Source organism: Acipenser ruthenus, chromosome 13 (genome assembly GCF_902713425.1).
Source record: "Acipenser ruthenus chromosome 13, fAciRut3.2 maternal haplotype, whole genome shotgun sequence".
NCBI lineage: Eukaryota > Metazoa > Chordata > Actinopteri > Acipenseriformes > Acipenseridae > Acipenser > Acipenser ruthenus.
The window spans coordinates 30332308-30357251 of record NC_081201.1 but is presented as its reverse complement, the minus strand read 5'-3'; the positions used below and the strand labels follow the sequence as shown (position 1 = coordinate 30357251).

General features: G+C 41.5%; 1 protein-coding gene across 4 annotated transcripts in view; it reads left to right on the top strand.

Moving 5' to 3' along the window:
* Positions 1 to 16696: 16696 nt before the first annotated feature.
* LOC117418596 (vinculin) overlaps positions 16697 to 24944 on the top strand; it is a 35928-nt gene continuing 27680 nt past the window's right edge. For 2 of the 4 annotated variants that reach the window (XM_058985076.1, XM_058985075.1), the window contains exon 1: positions 16697 to 17103. In XM_058985076.1, coding sequence (XP_058841059.1) covers positions 16936 to 17103 — 168 coding nt within the window. In that variant the 5' untranslated portion in view covers positions 16697 to 16935. The remainder of the gene's footprint in view (positions 17104 to 24944) is intronic. The other 2 variants (XM_058985077.1, XM_058985078.1) reach the window with 2 other exon arrangements.

The following is a 24944-nucleotide window of genomic DNA, read 5'->3' as shown; positions in this document are numbered from 1 at the left end:
TGTGTGGTCAAAAGTGATTGTAATGCGGTGGGTGTGAAAGAAAGTGGAAGGCATTCTAGTTGGGTGCACAGCATGAGTAGCTGCTTGACCACTGTACGAAAAATTGAGCTCCCAATATTATTATTATTTGTTTATTTAGCAGATGCCTTTATCCAAGGCGACTTACACCGACTAGGGGTGTGTGAACTATGCATCAGCTGCAGTCACTTACAACGTCTCACCAAAAAGAAGGAGCACAAGGAGGTTAAGTGACTTGCTCAGGGTCACACAGTAAGTCAGTGAGTGAGCCAAGATTTGTACCGGAGACCTCCTGGTTACAAGCTCTTTTGTTGTGTGACTGGATAGGAAAAACTGCTTGTTACTACACATTACCACACATTACCATTAATTTTAAGAATGTCACTTGATAGCCGAAGAAAGAAAAAAGTATTCATAAGAGATACTTAGTAAGTATCTCATAGCATACTTGGTTAATTTGCAATAGCGGTATGTAATGTGGGGAGGAGATGAGATAGTGTTAGCTGTTACGTCACGGGTTAAACAGAGTTTCCAAAGCCCATGGGCTTGTTCTTGTTTTAAGGGGAAATCTGGTGGGAAGGGAATCCTGTTGGATGTTTAATCATTTAGTGCTTAGCAGAGGATGAAGCCATGATTGGCACCTGACAGCTGTAGGGCTCTCTATGTGAAGTGTCTGTCAGAGCTATTGTATAAATAGATTCCCCATTTTGTTTGGTGCTTACCCGACTGTGAGTCTCATTACTGCCCGATGCACCAGAAAAAAAATAAAATTTCTGAATTCCTTATTTCCGTTATTTAGACCTTGGTCAGTCTTTGTAAATATGTTCATTTTTCTGTGTCTTTAAGGTAATTATTTTGTTGTGAAAGCCAAAGCTATCATTTCCTAAAAGTTAGTATTTTTTCAGTATCACTGGTCCTGTGCTCAGTAATATTTTGTTCTATGTTATTATTTTGTTTTTGTTAGTTTAATCGTTATTTCCAGTACCATGCTTTAGGTTTAAAAGAGCTGCTTCATGGTATTCTATTAAGTACAGTTGGGACCAAGGAGTGATGCCAGTCAATTTCAAATGTTTACATATTTAAAAGGTGTTGCTTTTAATTACTAATTCTAAAGAGGATACACATTGGACATATACTAATGTATTGGATTTAGTCTTCTTCACCACATTTTATTTTTAAAAAAGTTATTAAAGTTCACCATCATAGTGTATGCACGAATCTACAATAAATAATCTTTGAGCGCCATCTGGAGGTTTAATGTACACATACATGCAAGCAAGACGTGTTTAAATACCTTCATAGAACTAGAAAGCACCAATGTTACATTAAATATAGTACACTAATAAAGCGTGTGTGCGAAAATAGATTGAAAAGGTCAAATGAAAACGTTATTAAGACATTTCTAGTATGTGCTAAAATATATTTATTCATCCTTAGTGGCATACTGCATTTAAGTTGATAATGTTTTCACTTTTGTACACACTGCATTCTTTCTGCTGTGCATTACACTCTTACCATCACAAGTGGGCGCCTTTACCTTAATACTCACCCGACTAGTTCCATTTTCTATGGTACTTTTTTTCAGAGTTTCCAACATACATGGCTATGAGAAATAATACATCACAATGACGTTTCCAAACCTGATGTGTTTTTACATTACTTACCACAATGTCAAGTAGTCAATGTGTACTTTGTGTTTGTTAAATATCCATTTCCCCACAGAAATCTACTATGCATGCTGAAAACTTTTCTGGTATTAACATTAATATGTGCCCTATTTTAATGATCAAATTCTCTTTGATTTTGATAACTAGTTCATTAAAATAGAGCCCTATCAATTGTTTTTACCACTTTCTAAATCTTGACATTATGACCCAAAATGGTATAGCTTTTAGCTTATTGATATTACACTCTACATTAAATGAAAAACAAATCAATACATGTGTAACAGGGGAGATCTGTGCTGACTCTTCTGGCGTGTTCATAGTGCTGCAGGGAGAGGGCAGCAGCTCGTCAATATCTGCCTGTCAGTCATGGCAGTGACACGGAGAGGGGAAAGAGTGGGTGTGCGGACTTTCCTTCTCTCTGAGTGGCTTGGAGGCGGGTCTTGGGGGAATTGCTGACCCTATAAGATTCATTCTGCTGTTCCCTCAGGGCTGCCCACGGAGACGTAAGCCGGCGTGCGGAAGCGCTGGAGAAAAATCAGCCCGGACGAAAAATCCCGGCGAGACAAACAAATAAGAAACCAAAAGAAAGAAAGATTTAGCAGTAGCGGGGGAAAAGAAAACTCTTGGGCAGCCCCCGACAAAGTGGATAGCAGGCTGAGGGAGCCGCTAGAGTAGGACGGAGACCCGGGCCGTACGGATAGCGACGGTTGGGGAGAAGCTGCCGAGTGCAGCACTTTTTATTTTGTAGTTTTGTTTACTGTGTTTTGTTTTCTCTGTTTCTTTTGCCTTTTGATTAGTGTTCTTTTTGTTCTCACTTCTGTACCCTGTACCGCTCCGGTATAGTTGTGGCTCTGTCGCTACCATAGTTGGTACGGCAGGCCACCGACAACAGCGCCCTCTGCGGGCTGAACCCAAAATAAGTTTCTAATAAAACTGGGCACCTGTGCGGTGTTTTCAGCCTCATTTCTGTCTCCTGTGTCAGTGAATTACCCACCACCCTTCCACACGTGGTGTCAGAAGTGGGATTCACTGGCACTGCCCCCTTCAAGCAGTGCACACCAGCATGGATGCTTCCCAGTTTGCGGAGATGATGAATCTCCTGCGCCAGACCCTGACGGCAGCGGTGCAAGGGCCGGCTAGACCGGCGGGACCTGACCCCCCGGTTGATGAGACCAACCAAGATGACGGCAGAGGATCGACCCGAAGCCTACCTGGAGGTGTTCGAGGCGCTGGCGACCTCTGCCGGGTGGGATCAGGCCCAATGGGCCAGTTACCTCTTGCCCCAGTTAACGGGGGAGGCGCAAGCGGCAGCGAGGACGCTGTCTCCCGACCGGATGATGGACTACCCCACGCTAAAAGCTACCATCCTGAATCGCGTGGGGGCCACACCGGAGGGCTATCGGAGGAGGTTTCGGGAGGAACGCTTCCCGCCCGAGGAGCACCCTAGAACCATAGCGCATCATTTAAATGAGTATGCCATGGGGTGGTTGCGGCCAGATGCGACCACGAAAGCGAGGCTGGTGGAGGTGATTGTGGTGGAGCGCTTTCTGGAGTGTCTAGCTCCGGAACCACGGCTGTGGGTACAGCGGCAGGCACCCGCCACCATGGATCAGGCGGTCGCACTGGCAGAGCAGTACCGGGCAGCCGAACCAACGCCAGCCAGGCTGCCGGGGAGAAGCACTGCGGCATCATTGGCTCCACCGGCCCCGGATAGGGCGAAGGGACTGGGGGGAAGGGGTGTACAAGGTTTTGGGCGGGGGGGGGCTGTGCGAGCTCCCGGCCCGGGGACCGGGGCAGCGTGGGGTTCCCCGCGGGCTGCTGCGGGGTCGGACCGGGGTCTCGCACGGTTTCCTTACCGTCGAGCCCCTTTGATGGCTCCGGTGTTTCCACCTCTTGCCGAGGCTCCAGGGCGAGAAACTAGCCCACTGCGGTGTTGGACGTGCCGGGAGGTGGGACACCTCGCGCGGGATTGCCCCGTGATGGAGTGTGACCTCAGCCGACCAGGTAAGCCTGTTCAATTACCTCAGTCACTTCAGCAGACGGGTTTTGTTATTCCTGTGACAGTGGATGGTACAAAAACCCAGGCGCTCCTGGATTCAGGGTGTGGTCAGTCCCTAATACAGGATAGCCTAATCTCACTGGGGCATAAACGGTTATTGGGACAGGTGCATATCAAATGTATTCATGGGGATGTACGCTCCTACCCTAAGATAAGTGTGAATATAACGATTGGCCAGCAGGGGACGCAGGTGCATGTAGGGTTATGTCCTCGATTGCCAGTACCAGTAGTTCTGGGGCGGGACTGTGGGCAGTTTAAGGATTGGTTAGCTGCTCTGACAGCCCCGCCCACCCTATTGGCCAAGAAGGAGGAAGTAATTGGAGAGATCTTCCCCTTCTGTGACCCGAATTGGTTTTGCCAGAGATTTAGACCCCGAAAAACTAAACGGGAACGTCGGGCCGCTAAGAATGAGGGCTGGCGATGGAAGGAGTCCGAGAGGTTTCAGGTGGGGGCGGTTGGTGAAGAGTCGGGGGGGGAGGCTGCAGAGCCGGCACAAGCGTCCGGCTCGGCTGCCTCCGCTCCGGACCGACCCGACCCCGAGCTGGAAGCCATGGGAGCTGATTTTTTAGCTCGTTCCCGTGACTTCCGACTCGAGCAAGGGCGTGACGACGTGCTGGGCAGGCTCTTTGACCAGGCAGCGGTGGTTAATGGTCGGGTGGTCGAGCCCAGACGCGCCGCCACGTACCCTCACTTTGAGATTAATCGAGACCTGCTGTATCGTGTTGACAAATTACCCCAGACGGGGGAGGTGCGTCATCAGTTGCTCATCCCTCAGCCCTTTAAGGAGGATTTGCTGCAGCTTGCTCACGCTATTCCCCTGTCTGGTCACTTAGGAAGGGACAAAACCAAAGCGAGGCTTGTGACACGGTTCTATTGGCTGGGGCTGGATGGTGACGTCAGACGGTTTTGTGAACGGTGTGGGGAGTGTCAGAAAGCTAGCCCTAGAGCCGTCCCGCGAGCCCCACTGGTGCCATTGCCCCTAGTGGAAGCTCCGTTTGAGCGTATTGGGATGGACATAATCGGGCCATTGGAAAGGAGTGCGGCGGGATACACACACCTATTAGTCATTTTGGATTACGCGACGCGTTATCCAGAGGCTATACCCCTCTGATCTATGTCCGCTAAGTCTGTTGCCGACGAGCTCGTGAAGGTTTTCTCCCGGGTGGGGATCCCCAAGGAGATACTGACCGACCAAGGCACTAACTTTATGTCCCGGCTAATCCGCGGGACATGTAAACTTTTGGGGATTAAGACCATTAGGACATCGGTGTTTCATCCTCAGACCGATGGGCTTGTGGAGCGCTTTAATAAGACCCTTAAGAACATGTTGCGCAGATTTATTAGTAGTGATGTGCGTTACTGGGACCAGCTGATTCCTCCCCTTCTCTTTGCGATCAGAGAGGTACCCCAGGCTTCCACGGGGTTTTCTCCATTCGAGCTGCTGTATGGGCGAAGACCCCGGGGTGTGCTCGATCTGGTCAGAGAGATGTGGGAGGAACAGCAGGATAATTCGACGAATGCCGTCCGGTATGTGTTGGACCTGCGCAAACGTCTGGAGTCTGTTGGAAAATGGGCGCAGGATAATTTGCAGCAGGCACAACACAGACAGGAGACCCAATACAATAGAGGAGCCCGGTTGCGCACATTTCAGCCGGGGGATAAAGTGCTTCTATTATTACCCAGTTCCGAGTCAAAACTCCTGGCTAAGTGGCAAGGACCCTTCGAGGTTACACGCCGGGTTGGGGCGGTGGATTATGAGATCTACCAGCCGGAGCGGCGGAGAGAGAAACACATTTATCATGTTAACCTCCTGAAGCCCTGGCTGCAACCGGAGGCATTGATAGTGGCGCAGGCAGATGACGTCACCGACCTGGGACCTGATCTTTCTGTGTTGGCGAAAACAGGGTCGGTACAGATTGCAGAGAATCTGACACCAACACAGAAATGTCAGGCTCGGGCGCTGGTGACGAAATTTCCTGATGTGTTTTCTCCCGTCCCGGGGCGGACTCGAGTAGCCCATCATCACATTGAAGTTGAGCCGGGGACGCTAGTTCGCCAGAGGCCATACCGTGTACCTGAACGTAAAAGACAGGTAATAAAAACGGAAATTGATGAAATGCTGAGACTGGGGGTAATAGAAGAGTCCCAAAGTGACTGGAATAGTCCAATTGTTTTAGTGGATAAGCCGGACGGGTCAACTCGATTTTGCATTGACTTCAGGCGAGTTAATGAAAAATCGAAGTTTGACGCTTATCCCATGCCCCGGGTAGATGAATTGCTGGAGCGTCTTGGCACGGCTCATTTTATGACGACACTGGATTTAACGAAGGGGTACTGGCAGATACCCCTGACCCCGAAATCCAGAGAGAGGACGGCGTTTTCGACTCCCTTCGGATTATACCAATTTAGGACCATGCCCTTTGGGTTGCACGGAGCACCAGCCACTTTCCAGCGGATGATGGATCGCATTTTGCGGCCCCATCAGCAGTACGCCGCTGCTTACATAGATGACGTGGTTATCCACAGTGAGGATTGGCCGAGTCATCTGGGTAAGGTAGCGGCGGTATTGCAATCCTTGCGGGAGGCTGGGCTCACTGCTAACCCAAAGAAATGTGCCATTGGGAAGAGTGAGTCGGAGTATTTGGGGTATCGAGTAGGGGGTGGCCAGATCAGACCGCTGATTGCTAAGGTGAAAGCCTTGGCTGACTGGCCGGTCCCTACGACCAAAACCCAGGTGCGCTCTTTCTTGGGACTAGCGGGCTATTACAGGAAGTTCATTCCGGACTTCGCTACGCTCGCTGCTCCCTTGACAGACCTCACCCGGAAGGCTGCCCCAAATACGGTTCAGTGGACGGAGCCGTGCCAGAGGGCCTTTCTCGCTTTGAAGCGGAGATTGTGTAGTAAGCCAGTGCTATGCAGTCCGGATTTCGGTAAGAGGTTCACCCTGCAGACGGATGCGTCAGAGACAGGTCTCGGGGCAGTGTTGTCTCAGGAGGTGCGGGGAAGCGAGCACCCGGTCCTGTACATCAGCAGGAAGCTCCTTCCCCGCGAGAAGAACTATAGTACCATCGAGAAGGAGTGTCTCGCAGTAAAATGGGCAGTCGAGTCACTCCGGTACTACCTCCTGGGGCGACACTTCACCCTGGTTACAGATCATGCCCCCTTGGCATGGCTTCACCGGATGAAGGATAACAACGCCAGAATCACGCGATGGTACTTGGCCCTGCAGCCCTATGCCTTCAGGGTTGTCCACCGAGCAGGGAAACTGCATCAAAACGCAGATTTTTTCTCTCGGGAAGGCATGGGGTTGTAGGATTTTCGAATGGACCGGTGGTGCCATTCTAAGGGGGAGGATATGTAACAGGGGAGATCTGTGCTGACTCTTCTGGCGTGTTCATAGTGCTGCAGGGAGAGGGCAGCAGCTCGTCAATATCTGCCTGTCAGTCATGGCAGTGACACGGAGAGGGGAAAGAGTGGGTGTGCGGACTTTCCTTCTCTCTGAGTGGCTGGGAGGCGGGTCTTGGGGGAATTGCTGACCCTATAAGTTTCATTCTGCTGTTCCCTCAGGGCTGCCCACGGAGACGTAAGCCGGCGTGCGGAAGCGCTGGAGAAAAATCAGCCCGGACGAAAAATCCCGGCGAGACAAACAAATAAGAAACCAAAAGAAAGAAAGATTTAGCAGTAGCGGGGGAAAAGAAAACTCTTGGGCAGCCCCCGACAAAGTGGATAGCAGGCTGAGGGAGCCGCTAGAGTAGGACGGAGACCCGGGCCGTACGGATAGCGACGGTTGGGGAGAAGCTGCCGAGTGCAGCACTTTTTATTTTGTAGTTTTGTTTACTGTGTTTTGTTTTCTCTGTTTCTTTTGCCTTTTGATTAGTGTTCTTTTTGTTCTCACTTCTGTACCCTGTACCGCTCCGGTATAGTTGTGGCTCTGTCGCTACCATAGTTGGTACGGCAGGCCACCGACAACAGCGCCCTCTGCGGGCTGAACCCAAAATAAGTTTCTAATAAAACTGGGCACCTGTGCGGTGTTTTCAGCCTCATTTCTGTCTCCTGTGTCAGTGAATTACCCACCACCCTTCCACAACATGTTAAAAAGTAAGAAGCGGGGCTCTGAAAAATATAGTGTTATACGTACAACTGTTTAAATAATGTACCTGCAATTTCTCTTTCACTGTTAACAGCCTGACAGTTTTTTAGACTTTTAACTTTAAAGTCTATTTTAAAACTCTTTTCAAAATGGTGATTTAGAGAACTGGGGTTTGTTCTGTTCTCTAAATCACTGCAGGCAGAGCTATTTAAAAAAAAAAAAACAAAAAAAAAAAACACCATAACAAGTGCTCTGGCTTTTCTGTTCCGTACCACATCATGAATCGTTATTGCTGTGCTACTTGTTTGACAATGTGGGCAATAATCCTTACACTATCAGTGAACTAGAGCAGCCATTTTGAAAAAAGCTTTGAAACAGACTTTAAAGTTATAAGTGCAAAAATGTGTCAGGATGTTCTCAAGAAAACATGCAGGTATGTTATTTAAACAGTTGTAGCAACACCTGGGGAGATGTAACACTTTATTTTTCGGGACCCAGATACTTACTCTTTAAAAACATGAAAACAAGTCTGCTGCATTCTGAAGGACTTTGTGCTTAGCGATGTTTGTGAATGCTATCATCATGCAGACACCTTGTAACACTGGTTTCAATGCTGAGACATCTGTCTTCTTTTTCACATTGTATTTGTGAAGGGATTACCAGGGCTGAAGACAGTGTCATTCAATGTACAGACCAGGTGTAGTGCAGATTGAGACCACCCAGTTCTGCTCTATAAATACCATTGACCCAGGCCTGGGGGGTTCAAATCTCAAAAGTGCTGTGACAAACTTGGGTCTTCATAGTTCTTTATACTGGTGGAGGCAGTGTGCAGATTTATATTACCAGGATTTAAGAAATACAAGCCTACAAGACACAGAGGGCATTAACAATAATAATAATGATGATAATAATAATAATAATAATAATAATAATAATAATAATAATAATAATAATAATAATAATAATAATAATAAAAAGTAGTACAGACTAAACTGTTTTAACAAGAATCTGCCAGTATTGTACATTGATATTACTTAGGGATGTTTAAAAAGCAAGCAGCGTTTTGATGCTACCTGAGGTTCTACTGCTACTATTAAAACTAATAGTTCAGCAAAGGGCATCCCAGTACTCTCCTGATATTAGTATTCCCATGATGATTTATTTTCAGTAATCCTACATACAGTAGTGCCAACTCAATGAACATTTAGATGGGAAAAAGGGTTCAAGGAAAATATAAGTTCATGCAATAATCCTCATCCTAACCTTAACCTAAACATTTGCTTCATTAATTGGATGAATTTCCTAATCAATCAGAGTGGTTCTTATTGCCATGACGAATAGTCTGTATTGTTGTTTTTTTATAAAGCTGTGTTAAGGTGCTTTGACTGTGAGTTCATGTGCTGCTCTTCAGATCTAGTTGGCTTTTGACTATGAGTTCAGGAGCTGCTCTTCAGGTCTAGTTGGCTTTTGACTATGAGTTCAGGAGCTGCTCTTCAGGTCTAGTTGGCTTTTGACTATGAGTTCAGGAGCTGCTCTTCAGATCTAGTTGGCATTTGACTATGAGTTCAGGAGCTGCTCTTCAGATCTAGTTGGCTTTTGACTATGAGTTCAGGAGCTGCTCTTCAGGTCTAGTTGGCTTTTGACTATGAGTTCAGGAGCTGCTCTTCAGATCTAGTTGGCTTTTGACTATGAGTTCAGGAGCTGCTCTTCAGGTCTATTTGGCTTTTGACTATGAGTTCAGGAGCTGCTCTTCAGGTCTATTTGGCTTTTGACTATGAGTTCAGGAGCTGCTCTTCAGGTCTAGTTGGCTTTTGACTATGAGTTCAGGAGCTGCTCTTCAGATCTAGTTGGCATTCGACTATGAGTTCAGGAGCTGCTCTTCAGGTCTAGTTGGCTTTTGACTATGAGTTCTGGAGCTGCTCTTCAGGTCCAGTTGGTTGATTTGACTATGAGTTCAGGAGCTGCTCTTCAGGTCTAGTTGGCTTTTGACTATGAGTTCAGGAGCTGCTCTTCAGGTCTAGTTGGCTTTTGACTATGAGTTCAGGAGCTGCTCTTCAGGTCCAGTTGGTTGATTTGACTATGAGTTCAGGCGCTGCTCTTCAGGTTTAGTTGGCTGCTTTGACTATGAGTTCAGGAGCTGCTCTTCAGGTCTAGTTGACTTTTGACTATGAGTTCAGGAGCTGCTCTTCAGATCTAGTTGGCTTTTGACTATGAGTTCAGGAGCTGCTCTTCAGGTCTAGTTGGCTTTTGACTATGAGTTCAGGAGCTGCTCTTCAGGTCTAGTTGGCTGCTTTGACTATGAGTTCAGGAGCTGCTCTTCAGGTCTAGCTGGCTTTTGACTATGAGTTCAGGAGCTGCTCTTCAGGTCTAGTTGGCTTTTGACTATGAGTTCAGGAGCTGCTCTTCAGGTCTAGTTAGCTTTTGACTATGAGTTCAGGAGCTGCTCTTCAGGTCTAGTTGGCTGCTTTGACTATGAGTTCAGACGCTGCTCTTCAGGTCTAGCTGGCTTTTGACTATGAGTTCAGGAGCTGCTCTTCAGGTCTAGTTGGCTTTTGACTATGAGTTCAGGCGCTGCTCTTCAGGTCCAGTTAGCTTTTGACTATGAGTTCAGGAGCTGCTCTTCAGGTCTAGTTGGCTGCTTTGACTATGAGTTCAGACGCTGCTCTTCAGGTCTAGCTGGCTTTTGACTATGAGTTCAGGAGCTGCTCTTCAGGTCTAGTTGGCTTTTGACTATGAGTTCTGGAGCTGCTCTTCAGGTCCAGTTGGTTGATTTGACTATGAGTTCAGGCGCTGCTCTTCAGGTTTAGTTGGCTTTTGACTATGAGTTCAGGAGCTGCTCTTCAGGTCTAGTTGGCTTTTGACTATGAGTTCAAGAGCTGCTCTTCAGGTCTAGTTGGCATTTGACTATGAGTTCAGGAGCTGCTCTTCAGGTCTAGTTGGTTGATTTGATTATGAGTCAGTGATATTCAAGGGAGAACTAAGGCCAGTAATGCAGACACTGCAAAAGGCAGTCAGCAGTCTAAAACAGTTGCAAGGTCAGCGGACATTCTGTAGGTACAGTATCAGTTGTTTTGTTATTTCTCAAAAAAAAGGCAAATAAAGCACAGATGTCATGTCAAAATCAGTTGCAACTTTTCAGATATTGCTGTGGTGTGTTTCAATGTAATATTAGGAATAACTTATATATTTCTGTTATTATCTTGAAACATTATCCCTTGAAATGTGTTCTAAATGCTGTTATAAACTACATTAGACAGTTGTTATTATTAATAATACTAACATGTTATGATAATTGTGTTATAAAGCATGTTACCAAGGCATTATTAAAAATCACCAATATCTTTAATAACATTTTTACTAACATGTTTTTTGAATGGATCATTAAATTAAAGTATGACCCAATTATGTGTCAATTATCTGACTACCATTACTCTCACAGGTTAATTAATTAGGCTTTTTTGTCAGTTTCTACCCCTTCAATTCTCTCATGAATGATTGTCAGGTTCTCAGACTTTCTTAAGACTTTTCATTCAGCTTATTATCATCTGCAGCCTCACTTCAATTTAGCAGTATTTGGTTTAGTTTTGACATCCAGTAAGAGAAATTTGTTTAAGGGACTGATTCTATTCAACAACTGTTACAGTGATGATCTTCAGTCAGCTCAAAACCACAAACAGACACAGACACAGACACACACACGCACACACATGCACGCATGCATGCACGCACACACATGCACGCACACACACACACACACGCACACACAACAAAAATGTATCTTTGTATTCGCTATTTTTACCTCTTGTACAAAAGGTTTGTTTTGGTTTTGTTTCTTGTTTTTAGTACAAAACATTTAAAACAATGATAGGTAGACTATTGTGAAGCAAGTTCTGCCATAGCAAGGCCCCTCCTTAAAACAGTTGCTTTAAACTCTCTGAAGACTGCTTTGCTGAGCTGTTATATGCTATAGTGGGGTTACATTTGTAGGCTATATATATGAAATGTGTGACCTATAAAGGAAATACAAAGATGACAATCTGGTGAGCAACACTTCATCAGAAGAGGTCTGTGGTGAGATTTGAGGGATCTGTCATTGTCAAAAGTTTGTATGCACCAGTGTTTTCTGTCATTTCAGTTTTGGTTTGAGCAACACAATGCTTCATTAAACATTGATGCCAGTTAAATACTTCCACCCCTGTCTTTGTTCAGCTGTAGGCTGATGTCAGCAGGGTTCTATCATTCCTTCCTATTTTACTGAAAAAAATGATACCACGAGGCAGTTGGACAGCTTTAATCTGTGACAACTGAAATCAGTGTTAAATGAATTACAAGTGACCCAGCTAACATACTGCAGCAGCAATTCTTCAGAGATTGTAACAAGATAGTTAACAACAGGGTGTTTCACATATTTAATACTGCTGTTGATTACTTCAGACACATCTCCTAAATTGTGGAATATTGATTTTCAAGCAATTGTGCCACAAACAGAGCTAATCAATCCAAAGACATGTGATTAACTTGGTTTAGACAAGGCTCAAATATCTGAAGAAAGAAGGCTGGCCATCTGCACACAGTGTTTAAAAAAGTCTCCACAGGAGCCAGAATACGTTCCTTAGCTGGAGATGATCTTCAAGATCAGTGTAAGTGTTCAGGAAAACAAGAGTGCACAATTTTGTAGTAGTATGCCAATATTGTTTGTTATTTTTATGTTGTCACACATGTAACTTTGGGACCAAATCATTACATCTATATTTCCAAACTGCTCCTAAACCTAATGAGAAAGTGGATGGAAAAATGACCAAACCGATTTTTGTTGGGAAATATCCAGATTTCCCAATATCTAATTAAATCAATGCATGATGCATATCATTATCAGTTACATAATATATACAGCATAACAAATATATGATAATAACGAACAATAATAACCACATCAACCATTCACAAAAAGTGTCTTGCACAACCAACTAGAATTGCAAGAGGGAAATATAAGCAACATTTTAATGATTAAAACAAGCAGGCAAAAGAGGACCAAGCTGGTTTTCAGGAAGATATTGACTTTTTAGGCTCACACTGGCCAAGATTAAAGTGTTAGAGTTTTGCTTCCCTGTTCACAAGCCTTCACTTTAGTAAAATGATATTCTATTGTGCAATGGAATTGAAATGGCTGTGAAGCCAGGGGCAATGACAACACAAGGGCAGCTACAATGGTATATGAAATTAGATGAATGATACCACAGTAGTAATATTAATTCAATGGTAACCCGTTGCAGTATTGTTAATGTTGTCTTAGTGTGCTACCATATCAGCCCACTAGTGTGCCAACCATAACCCAAGTCAACCATAAACCAACATTGGGCCAACCTAGTTTGCTGACTGGGCTGTGCAATCTGTATCTGTAAAAATTCAATTGGGGAGACCAAAAAGCATGAGTGACATTGACTGATTTCATTTTTCAAACTCAATTACACCTCTAAATGAAAAGGGTTCTCTTTCATATTTTCAAAGGGAAAAAGAAAATAATTTGATATAAAATGTTCAGCAGCTACTCCTCCAGGGACTCATTTGTCAGCTCTAGTGTATCTGGTTTCCTGCACTTACATGTCAGTGGGACTTTTAACGCCTATAACCTTTAAAATGACACGGCTCCAACACAAATCAAACTCCAGAAGCTTTTACCAATCACAAAGTTCTAAATGCAGGTTGACCAACTGCAGTGTAATTTTATAGTAAACGATAGTGTTTTGGCTACTGCTATAAAATACTACTTGAATCGTATATTATTTTTTTAATTTAAAACACATCCATAAATTCGGATTCTTAGTTTGACGACAATATAAAACTAAATGTAAATGGATTTGATGTAAATGGATTTGATGTAGTCTTGTATTATAGAAATAATTCAATAAGACTTTGAGGATTATCTATTGTATACAGAAATTATATTTCACTTGTCTCCCTTGCTGACTGAATAGCAATGCTGCAATCTGATAGGGACTTAAGGTTTGGATTTTGTCAAAATTTTGTAGTAACACTGTGATTTAAGGTTATTGTGTGTTTCTCCTTAGTAAGGGGAATGAAAATATTATAAAATATTATAAGTTACTTTACATTTATAAAGGGTTAAACCTGTTGCTCTGTGCATCTGTATTGTGAGAAACAGGAAATCAGCCTTTTGTTTGGTTAATAGCTCCTGTTTAATCTAACCTATTGTGGTGCAGTGATTGTGGTAAAATAGAAACACTTGATGGGTGTATTTTATATTTATCAGCTCCCCAGTGTCAGATTGCTAACTTGAGAGACACAGACTGGGTACTTTCACTGGGGGTGCACGATAAAAAAGTATATCTCAGTATTTTTTTTATTTTAGCTGTTGGAAAAGCACCAACAATGAGTTACATTATATTCAATCAGATTGCACAATTCTAAAACAGAAGTAGGCTAGTTAAATCAAAAACTTCCACACCATTTCCTTACATTAATCAAGGCTTACATGTAGGCTGCTGTATAGAACTGTTCTGACATCAAAAATATAAAAAGGATCACTGCAGTGTGTACCGTTACAGCTATCTTACTTTTGTTAATTATTACAATGTTGTGTACATGTAGAGTACAGCATTGAACAGTACGGTATTGATTAAAAATACATTTATATTAATGAATGCTATTGTAATCAGTGGCACACTGGTAGCTAGTACTATATTCCCATCAGCAAAACAGGCACGCTTGTTGTATTCACTCTACTTGTATTTCAATGTTGTATCATTTTTTCTTTTAAATAAGAGGCTTTCTTTCCATAAGCATAAAAAACCCCATTAAAAGGTACATATAAAGCTACATACAACTTTTTTTCTTTTCTTTTCTTTTTTTAAACAACAGTTCTGCACATATAATACAATTTTGAACACTAATCTGTACTATCTGTGCTATCCCTGTGTTCATGAACCCTCTGGAAATGACATTATGTTTCTGCTGGGATGTCTTCCTTGATTCTTTCTACATGCACTCTTCCTTATTTGGTAGTGGGCTGCAGCTTTGAAATCTCTCGAGGGTACTGGTTAAATTGCATTGTTGGAACGGGTGGCTTCGTATTGAATTGTTAGCATGTACATATATTTTTTTTTATTTCTTATGACCTCTATAACACATGTTTATTTTCTGAGATTTAAAATAATGGCTGGGCATTTGCAAGGCCTTATGAAGACTATTTTTAAATTGTTTATGTTTTAAAATGTACTTTTTTTCAGTAGAAATTTACTTTAAAGCCCATACTATGTCCCATGGTTCTGCACCATGAAACCAGTCAGTATTTGCTGGTTTAATCTAATTATAATATCAGTCTGGGAATGCCAATGCTTCTGTATGTAATATACAATCAAATATGCAACCAGATGTTACACTAAGGTCAAAGGTCACCTCTATGTACTGACACATTTTGTTAAATGTAGTATAATATTAATTGCCAGCCATCTCTTCAGATCTACCACCTGCTTTGATGCTGGTAAATTCCTTTTGAGAGATTCATGGAGCACACTGTTGAGGGAAACAAACAGTGATTTAAACTCAGTGGCAGATAGACATGTACCATGATAGTGCTTCAGCGTTCAATTTTGAAAGGGAGATTAAACCTTATTTGACCCTTTCTTAAAAAAATAAACCTGAAGCTAGCCAGAAAGCTCTATAGAAAATCAAAAGGGATATGAAGTAAACGTAGTGCATTATGATCAGTGGAATGACAATTCAGTGACACTGATGAGTAGTATTGATGTGTTTTCTTGCCTGGTTATCCAGACTTCAACACATTGGCTACACAATTGAAATGTCATATTGCTTTATGACTTGCACTGCTGCCTCTGAATACACTGTTGTGAGCTACATAGTTTGCAGGCAATGCTATTGTATTTAGGTTACAAGAACAACAAGGTCCAGGTCTGGATTCACACCCAAAGGGTTGAGGCAGTTAAATCATAAAATCCACTCAGACTATTCTCCAGTTTGTGAAAACTGTGCTTGTGAGTTACTCAGAGCATCTACAAGCCTGCTATAGATCCTGCTCTCAAAATCAAGGCAGGGTGGAAATTGCACCTCATGACTGTTCTAATGCATGGGGGTCAAATAACTGCTTCTCATTTAATACATTGCAAATACAGAGATATGCCAAGTACAGATCATTACAAAACATAGTGCTCATTGTTTCTCTCCTTCATTTATTTTCCACAATAATGTCTACATGTTATCAACAATTCTCGATGTAAATGATCCCATATGAAAAAAAATAATTCAATATTATTGTATTGCACTGGAAAAATATTAATCGCAATGATGAAATAATGTACCGGTATATGTTCAATTAAACATAGTACACAATCACGTGTACCTATACCAAAATCCTTTATTATCATATAGCAATTAGTATGAAGTATATCTCCTACTGCTCTTTTGACATACATAAATAATACATAAAGCTCACACGTACATTCTAATAAGAAGCATTCCAAGAAAGGTAGTGCTTTTAAAATTCTGAAAACCAAAACTGTTGGGAGGCCCATGGTACAGATTTATTAGACCCCCTGGCTAATTATAGGCTAGCCTGCTGGGGTCGCCACTTGGCATGCAGTACTTTGTTGCCGTCTGAAATGACTTGCTGTAATTCCTTCCTTCCAGCGCTCTGGAATTCTGAGTTCTGAACTCCAGGTCCAACATTCTCCTTGTATGGGCAACAGAATGCATGACGTCATTTGGGAAGAGCGCGCCTCTCTAGCAAACACGATTAAGGTGGTGCCGTGTAGGTTTGTCTCTCTGTTATGAATGGCATTGCAGTGCACCAATAAAAGTAAGCGATACGTGTAGACGCTATTCCATCTATTGGCCAGAGGGCGCTCAGTTGCGGTAACAAGACTAGGTTGCTCCACCGTTTGGAGCTGCTGCGGAGACTCTCCCAGTTGCTAGTTGGAGGGGCATTGAGGCTTGTAGTTTTTTCTTAAAGTGAAACTGTCCGGGAAAGGCGGTTTTTTTTCTAGCTTTAAACATAACAAAACATCGGGTAAAAGCAGCATAAAAGTTTTTTTGTTTTTCTGGGAAGCGGATTTAAAGTTTTCAAGATGCCGGTTTTCCATACAAAGACGATAGAGAGTATCCTGGAGCCAGTGGCTCAGCAGATATCCCACTTGGTGATAATGCACGAAGAAGGGGAGGTGGACGGTAAAGCGATCCCAGACCTAACTGCACCCGTAGCTGCAGTGCAGGCGGCTGTCAGCAACCTCGTCCGGGTGAGTCCCCGTCCCGAGCAAAGTCGAACGGGCAAAAGAGTGTGAGTGAAATTCAAGCGAAGTGCATGGATTAGTCAAAATTATAAACGCCTCGAATTTCATTCTGCTTACTCCCCAGCCATGTCAACTCTTTTTCCATACTTGCTGCATCAGTATATAGTGCACATAAATCGTGCATGTATTTTGGTTGGCCAATTAAACTTTTGTAGTTATGATGATTATTGAGATGATACTTAAGTGACATTTGACATGTACTAGGTGAACAGCACCGTGACCATTCAGCAATTTACTTTTAATTTTTTCTACAGCTTTACACGGAATGTTTTTTTTTTTCCAATAAATTAAATGCAGACGATCTTTTTAAAAAATGTGTGTTTCTGTGCTAACAAATACAACGTGACAGTTTACTATGTATCAGCTGGGAAAGAAGTAACCGTTACAGATTGCAACCTTTTGTTAATGTAACAAGACAAAAGATCAGTAGGCTACTTTTATTGATTTCATAATACTGTATTTTGTAAAAAAAAAATATCTTGCAAGAAAACGTGATAAGAGAGCAAAAACTTGGAGAAAGGGCACTGTTTATGAAAACAGAGACATGGAATTTTGGGGAGGTGTCTGGCTCTTCTTACCTTTCTTTAAGAGGTACCCCAGTACCATCAATGCCTCTTGACATACGGAGTAACACATAATTGACAAGCAAGAATATATACACAGAGAAAAATGGAATAAACAAGTGATGGGCCACGGATTTGAGATTGCACTCCTGATCGTTATGATGGAGTAGAACACATTTAAGAATGCCGCCTCAGAACAGGGAGGGATTTTGAATTCAACACAAAAAGAAAGTACTAACACTTGGAAAACCCCTTTCTGGTGTGCAGTTAGTCAATTAAAAACTACTTTGGCATTGTTCCTAGAAAAAGAATACCCTATTGTCATTTTTTTGTTTGTTTTGTTTTTGTGTATTATAATGTGATTATTATTGTCTACCAGGGGTTTATACTGTAGCACAAATACTATATTTTAAGTAGAGTTTATAACAATTACAATTAGGTTAAAACATAGTTATTGGTTATACATTTAAAAACAATAGTTTAATGGTTCATATAAATATGTTTAAAAGCTAACTTACATACATGTTTTATGATTCTCAATACAATTTTTTATCTCCAATAAACACTCCAGTACATATTTTGTTTGGCCTAAAAAGCAGTTCAAAATGAAAATGAAATAATAATAATAATAATGTAAACCGTGAAACAATTATATCAAAGCAATTCATTCTTTGTAGAATCTGAAGGTGAAGGTCATGAAATTAGCATAATTAGTAAGAGAGGTTTTGAGAGAATACTGCAGTCTAACAGATGTTTGACTGGGCTTTTGGCCAGATGTGGTGAAGTCCTCCCAGTTTTTTTTTTAAAGTGCGTTACAATAAAGCATATTGTGTGGATGAGTGTCTAATGATGCTTCAGACTACATAATTTGGAAAAAGAGACTTCTAGTACAATAGACACTGTAATCTGTCATTGAACATGTTCAAGGACAGTAAACATGTGCTTGTGACCATGGTTACTGGTGGGTGTTTTTTTTTTTTTATAAAAAAAGATTTGGGAATTTCAGAATTGCTTCCTGTGGATTTGATGGCTTCAGATGCTTTACTGGAAACACGATAACTGAACAGTTGTCTTTTGTAATCTGGATATCTGCTTCTGAGCAAGCTTCTAAATGGTGTTCTGGTTTACTCCGAATTCAAACTTAAATACAAAGTAGAGATAGGAACACCCGCTATTCCTTCACCCAGTACTAGGGTTCAGAAATCTCCTTCAGGCTTATCATTGAAAAAACAAGTAGGTGCCAGGAATTTGAGCAGTCAAGTGTGCTCTGACCTGCTTGCACTTGTCACAGCATATCTCACCTGAAACTGGCTTACTCATGCTGCTATTGAGGAGGAGCAATTTATTTGAAAGAGAAACTCTAATCATTTCAACAGCACACCTAATGAAGTTCTGAAAAGTAGAACTGAATGTAGGACTAGTGGGATTTGTCGGATTTTAAACTTCTTAATTTATAGCAGGACCAAACTTAAATTAAGTAGTTTATTTAGTGTACTACAAAGTGGACCCATAAATACTTGGGTTTAATTTAAATGCCGAAAAAACATGAACAGTAAACCATTTATGGGGCTGAAGCTTGCATTTATTGTATGTATTTATTTTAAGAAAGACGAAGTAGTAATCCTGTCCCATTTCTGTGATGCTGTAAGAAACTGTTCGGAGGTTGGGGTTCAGGTTGGGGTTCAGCCAATTTCAGATTCATCTGCATTCATGATTTATAGAGCTTTTAACCTCATCTCATCGACAGACTCTGTGACAGCAGTGCAACAAGTTGGTTTTTCCCCCCTTTTATATCAAGGATTCAATTCATGTAGACTATAGCTTTAAGATTTCGGAAAAAAATCTTATCTACAAATCGGAAGATGCATCTCACTGGGAAACAATCAGTACCGACAATGCATTCTGTAGAATTAAATCCTGCACTATTTACAGTTCCCAAGGTGCAAATCTTAATGAAATGAGTGAGCAGTCATTACTGGCAACCAGGGAAGTCAGTCTCGAAGGAAATGTAGAAAAAGGATGTAGAACTTTATCTGTGCAATGCACTTATCTATTACATGAAAAGGGTGTGGCACTACTTGTAGTCAGGTAAAACAATGATGTCATTCAGCAGTGAGTAAATAGAGTGCAGGTATGGAAGTAAGACTCATGGAATAGCAGTTCTATGTATTCCAGTTTTTTTTTAGCTTCATTTGCCACAGTGCTTAAATACAGTAACACAAATGATGAACTTTTGTATTCAGTTTAAGTGCAACAGTTGTAATTTGCTGTTGGTTAAAGTAGACACTTGTTAGTAAACGGTTTTTGTATCGGGTAGTTTTAAGAATGTTATGCATTTCCTTTTCAACTGTTGTGAGTGCCAGGCTCTGATGTAACAGTATGAGTTTCCTGTTGCACTAGTGAACCACAACTGGGTATGTCTGGGAAACATTTCATTACAACATGGCCATTTACAGAGTATATTTGAACAATCTTGAAGTAGTGCTGGTATGTCAGCTGATCATGTAATGTCTCCATTGGCTTCAGTTTGAAGATTTTCGTTAATGTAATCTGCCCGGTCTGGTAGCAAGCAAGAGACAGCCTGGATATATTCTGCCTCCGGCAGAGACACTAAAACATTGCCTTGTAGGGAAAAAGAAGACTCCTGTTATACTAGCTGAGAATGTGCTGCTGTGTTTTTAAAGTCGACACATTTGAGTTATAAACGTTTACACCCACCTCTCACTTTTGGTTGGGTTTGCTGCAGACACACTTGGAAGATTCTAGATTTTGTTTTACATTTAATAAAAAAAATAACAAAAAAAAAAACATTTACAAAAGGGTCGGAATTCTTCTATAAACAAGACAAAAATGACTTGATCGCTGAAAAATATTGTGTAATGCTGAATGGTTTCTTATTGCTGATGTTGGCTATTGTCCATAACCATATCCAGTATAGCTCTAGATTAGTGGTTCCCAACCTTTTTCAATGAAAGGACCACCTTGGTGTTTTGAATTTTTCCCACAGACCACTTGCCACACATTTTTTAAATGCATTTTTATGTGCATATGTATAAGTATGTAAAGTATTTCTATAACTTACCTAATTTAATGAGATGGGCTTGAATCTTTGCTACCAGTTCATTAAGCAATGTTGTCATTTTGCGCATTAAAAGTTGCCGATGGCAAAGTTCCCTGTTTTTCACATCTGAATACTTTGTAGTTAAATGGCATCTCAATTTTGCAGGTTTAAGGGTTTCGCTTGACAAAACCTCCTGACAAATAACGCATGGGGACTTTGGGTCATCCTGGGATCCAGTACATGTAAATACCAGTGCTTCATAATGTGTAGCAGTTATTTAGTTAGTATTTGTTTCACATTAGAAAGCTGTTTCATTTAATGGCAGCTTTGAAGGCAATGCTTGGTATTGCATCAAAGGGAGCTGTAATATATATTAATTTATAAACACATCTGTAATAAAAGAAAACAGATAAAAGGGAAAAGTGCAGACCACATAGGCCTACATATCTTATAATGATATATAATGTGGTTAAAGCTGTGTGTTATGTTGCTTAATAATACATATTGTAGTAGTGTAGAAATTAGTTTATGCAAGAACTGCTTAACCGAATTTTGGGAGTTGTTTGCAGACCACCTGGAGTTTACTCGCGGACCACAGATTGGGAACCACTGCTCTGCCCTTAAGTCCAGGACAGACAGATGCGGCGCCTGTATCGCTGCCATTGCTTTCATATGGTGTTGGACAGATCAGCACGGGACAATACCGCTAGCCCCTCAAATCGAATCCAGAGCGATTTTTTTTCTGGCTGCAGCGCAGTACCATCGGTGGATTAACCAATCACAGCCAAGTGTTGAATGAAACTATTGTCTACGGAGGTGTCCAAGCACCCTGAAGTGTTTGATCCCTCCCATATTTCATAAAAGGACCGGCAAGTCAGTATTTATACATCGCTCCTGATAAGCATCCTTCCTGCCTTTTTTATTATTATTTCTGTAGTTCACTACTATTTTTTTTTACTAAATAACTGGCTAACACTAGTAGTAGGCTACTTGCTGTCAGTAACGTATTGTATGTTTCTTTGCTAAGCTCAGATCGCTCATTTCATACACCTGCATATAGATGACAGAAAAACAACGTTGAAAAACAAACCAGTGTTTTTATTTAGTAGATAATATGGGGGGCATTACAGCTATGGCCAGAAGTTTTGCATCACACCCTGTAGAATTAATAATGTTACGTTGACATATTGAAATTGCATATCGCTTTGTAGTTTTCCAAAAATGTGAAATGTGACATTTAGAAACCTAACATGAAATACTGTACTACTATTGTAGTTTCCGGTAGACTTTAGAGATACCATTTAGTTTCTTAGATTGCATGATGTTAAATAACATATCGAAATTATGTTTATATAGTTTTTTTTTTTTTTAATTATGTCTGCATCCTAATATTGTACTACGTGATGCAAAACTTTTTGCCATATATGTGTAAATTATGTTCGAGTACATAGCCTACGGTGTGGTACTGACAACATACTGCTCGTGTGTCCGGGTGCAGACTAGCGGTACCGCACTGTGAAAATGCCCAGCGGCGCCGCACTGCGCCTGTCTGTCTTGGGCTTTAGCCAGAAGACCTGCTTGCCCAGGAAGCCTCAGTATTTATGGTTTCTGTTTCTCTTCATTTTCTTATATTCCTTTATAACCACAACTCCAACCAGTAATGAAGATTAAGAAACTTAATGAGATTAGTGTCTACTATACATTTCCAATAAGCTTATTATGATATGTGCACCATTTTTCTGACTATAACTAAACGCATTGAAAATACATATAAGACGTCAATCTGCCAACTCTTCATATAAGACCAATTACATTGCATTCTCCATCAAAGGCAGGCATGTTTTTTTTTGTTTGTTTTTTTTAAGCTTTTTTATGTTGAAGGAAGACATTTGCCTGTTGGCTCAGAGGTCAATGTCTGTTTCTTGTCTTGCAGTTTTAGGAATCTCATGGAGACTGGTTTGTTTTTGCTCAAAATATTTAAACTTCGCCAAATTTCAGTGTAGCTGTATACAGAAATGATTGCAGTTGGGTTTGTAGTTTTGCAGGATAATTGACTTTTAATGTCTTATGTAATTCTGTAGGCATCCTTGACGGTTAGGCAGCCCTACTAGTTTTGTAGTTTATTTGTGTTTGCCACATTAACCAGCATTATAACGTAAACGTTTGAGTAGTTAGCTACCAGCATATCAAATTGTTTCACTGTACAGTCACTGGCGATATAGTGGTCTGCTGGATTGTGTGTAAAATTAGGTTAGAGGGGAAACAAAAGTGAGATAAATGTAATAAACTTTAATCCTGTCTGGTTGGCAACTTCTTAATGTCTCTTGCAAGTGATAATAAAAAGGAATACAAATAGTACTGCTGGTAACACGAGGGAGTTTATCAGGGCTCTGAAACAATACTGTCGCAACTATGTTTCCATACAAAAGTAAGCTGAAAATTGCTTTTTTAAAATGTTATATATTTTATTTTTTTAATCAGTGTCTTCAAAAACAAGGAATAGTAAATCACTAGGCCCTGTTGTTTTACAAAGCTTTTTTTTTTCTTTTCAAAATTATGATTTTATATCGAATTTAGTTAAAGAAGCCAACAACAGTCTAAGTGTTTAATGGATTTCAAATTTATCAATAACTTAGCTTATGGCCGTATGTAAGAAAACAGGGTTACCTGTATTCAGTTCCTTATAATAGAAGCAACTGTAACTGAATTAAAAGTGGTAATTAGGGTTTCCGGCTCTACTGGGAGCATACAGATCTGAACTTAGCCAGACTTAGATTTGAAGCCAGCAGGCAGGGCGTGTTTGCCTCATTAATGAGGTAAGTGATTCCCTACTGTGGCGAGAAATACTATGTCTTCAGTGGGGAGTCTGTGAAATGCTTGCTGTTAACCCTGGAGTGGACATTGATAGGCACTGGCTGTGAGGAAGCTTGTAGCTGTTAAAGTCAAAGTAGCAGCCAGCAGGAGTCTGAGAGGGAAGATGCAGTAGTATTATTAATGAATTCATTAATTTGAACAAGGGCAATCTACTGGGCCTCTTCTAAAAGTGAAGCAGCCCCATACAAAGCAAAGCAGCTTATTACAAAATCACATGCACCAGGTAGCATAATTTATACAAAATAATTATTTTGAGAAGAAAATGGTACAGTAGTTCATTAAGTGTGTATGCAGTACGTGTACGTGTGTGTGTGTGTGTGTGTGTGTGTGTGTGTGTGTGTGTAAAGCAGCACTTTTCATCGGTGTCCCTCCAGGGACATAATGTTTTTACTGTCATCAGGGAGCCAGGTTGAGTTCTATTCCTTGGCTTCACTTAAGCTAGTCTATAGTATATCGCCATGACGGCAGCTGAAAGGAAAAACAGCCTTGGTTTAGAAACTCAGGTCCTGCACGAGTGTGACATCATAAACAGCCTTGGTTTGGAAACGGGTCCTGCATGAGTGTGACATCATAAACAGCCTTGGTTTGGAAACGGGTCCTGCATGAGTGTGACATCATAAACAGCCTTGGTTTAGAAACTCAGGTCCTGCACGAGTGTGACATCATAAACAGCCTTGGTTTGGAAACGGATCCTGCACGAGTGTGACATCCATACTTTGGAATAGGTAACCGGTCATTTTTTAATCTTGTTACTGTTGGGTATCATACAGTTGCCTTTTTGCCTTGCTTCACTCTGTTACTTGCTTTTTATGGCGTTTGAACCATAAACTAACCGGGCAGCATCAATCAATCTGTCTGTCTGTCTCCAGAGCCAAGTTTGACGACGTCTGGGTGGGAAGCCTCAGCCCTGTGCTGTGTGAAATGGATCTCCCTTCTATAAGAGTTCCTTGTATCATTCCCCTTTTAAGTATTCTCTGTTTCATCTTTGGAGAAATGCCATAAATCTACAGTGAAGGCAGCAAATGTGGGTCTGTGATCAGTACAAATTGTCTCCTGTGACTGACGTTTTATTATTTATTTATTTATTTATTTATTTATTTATTTATTTATTACCTCCTTACCAGTTTTAAGACATTATCTGTGTTTGCACACGGAGCGTTCAAAGAATATATTTGTCTGATCATTTCCTGGGGCAACCCACAGTGTTTTAGTAACGAGGAACAGCTGCTGCTCTGATAAAATCAACTCACTTTCATTTTGTCTATATAATTCTAAGCCTCCAGCCAGGC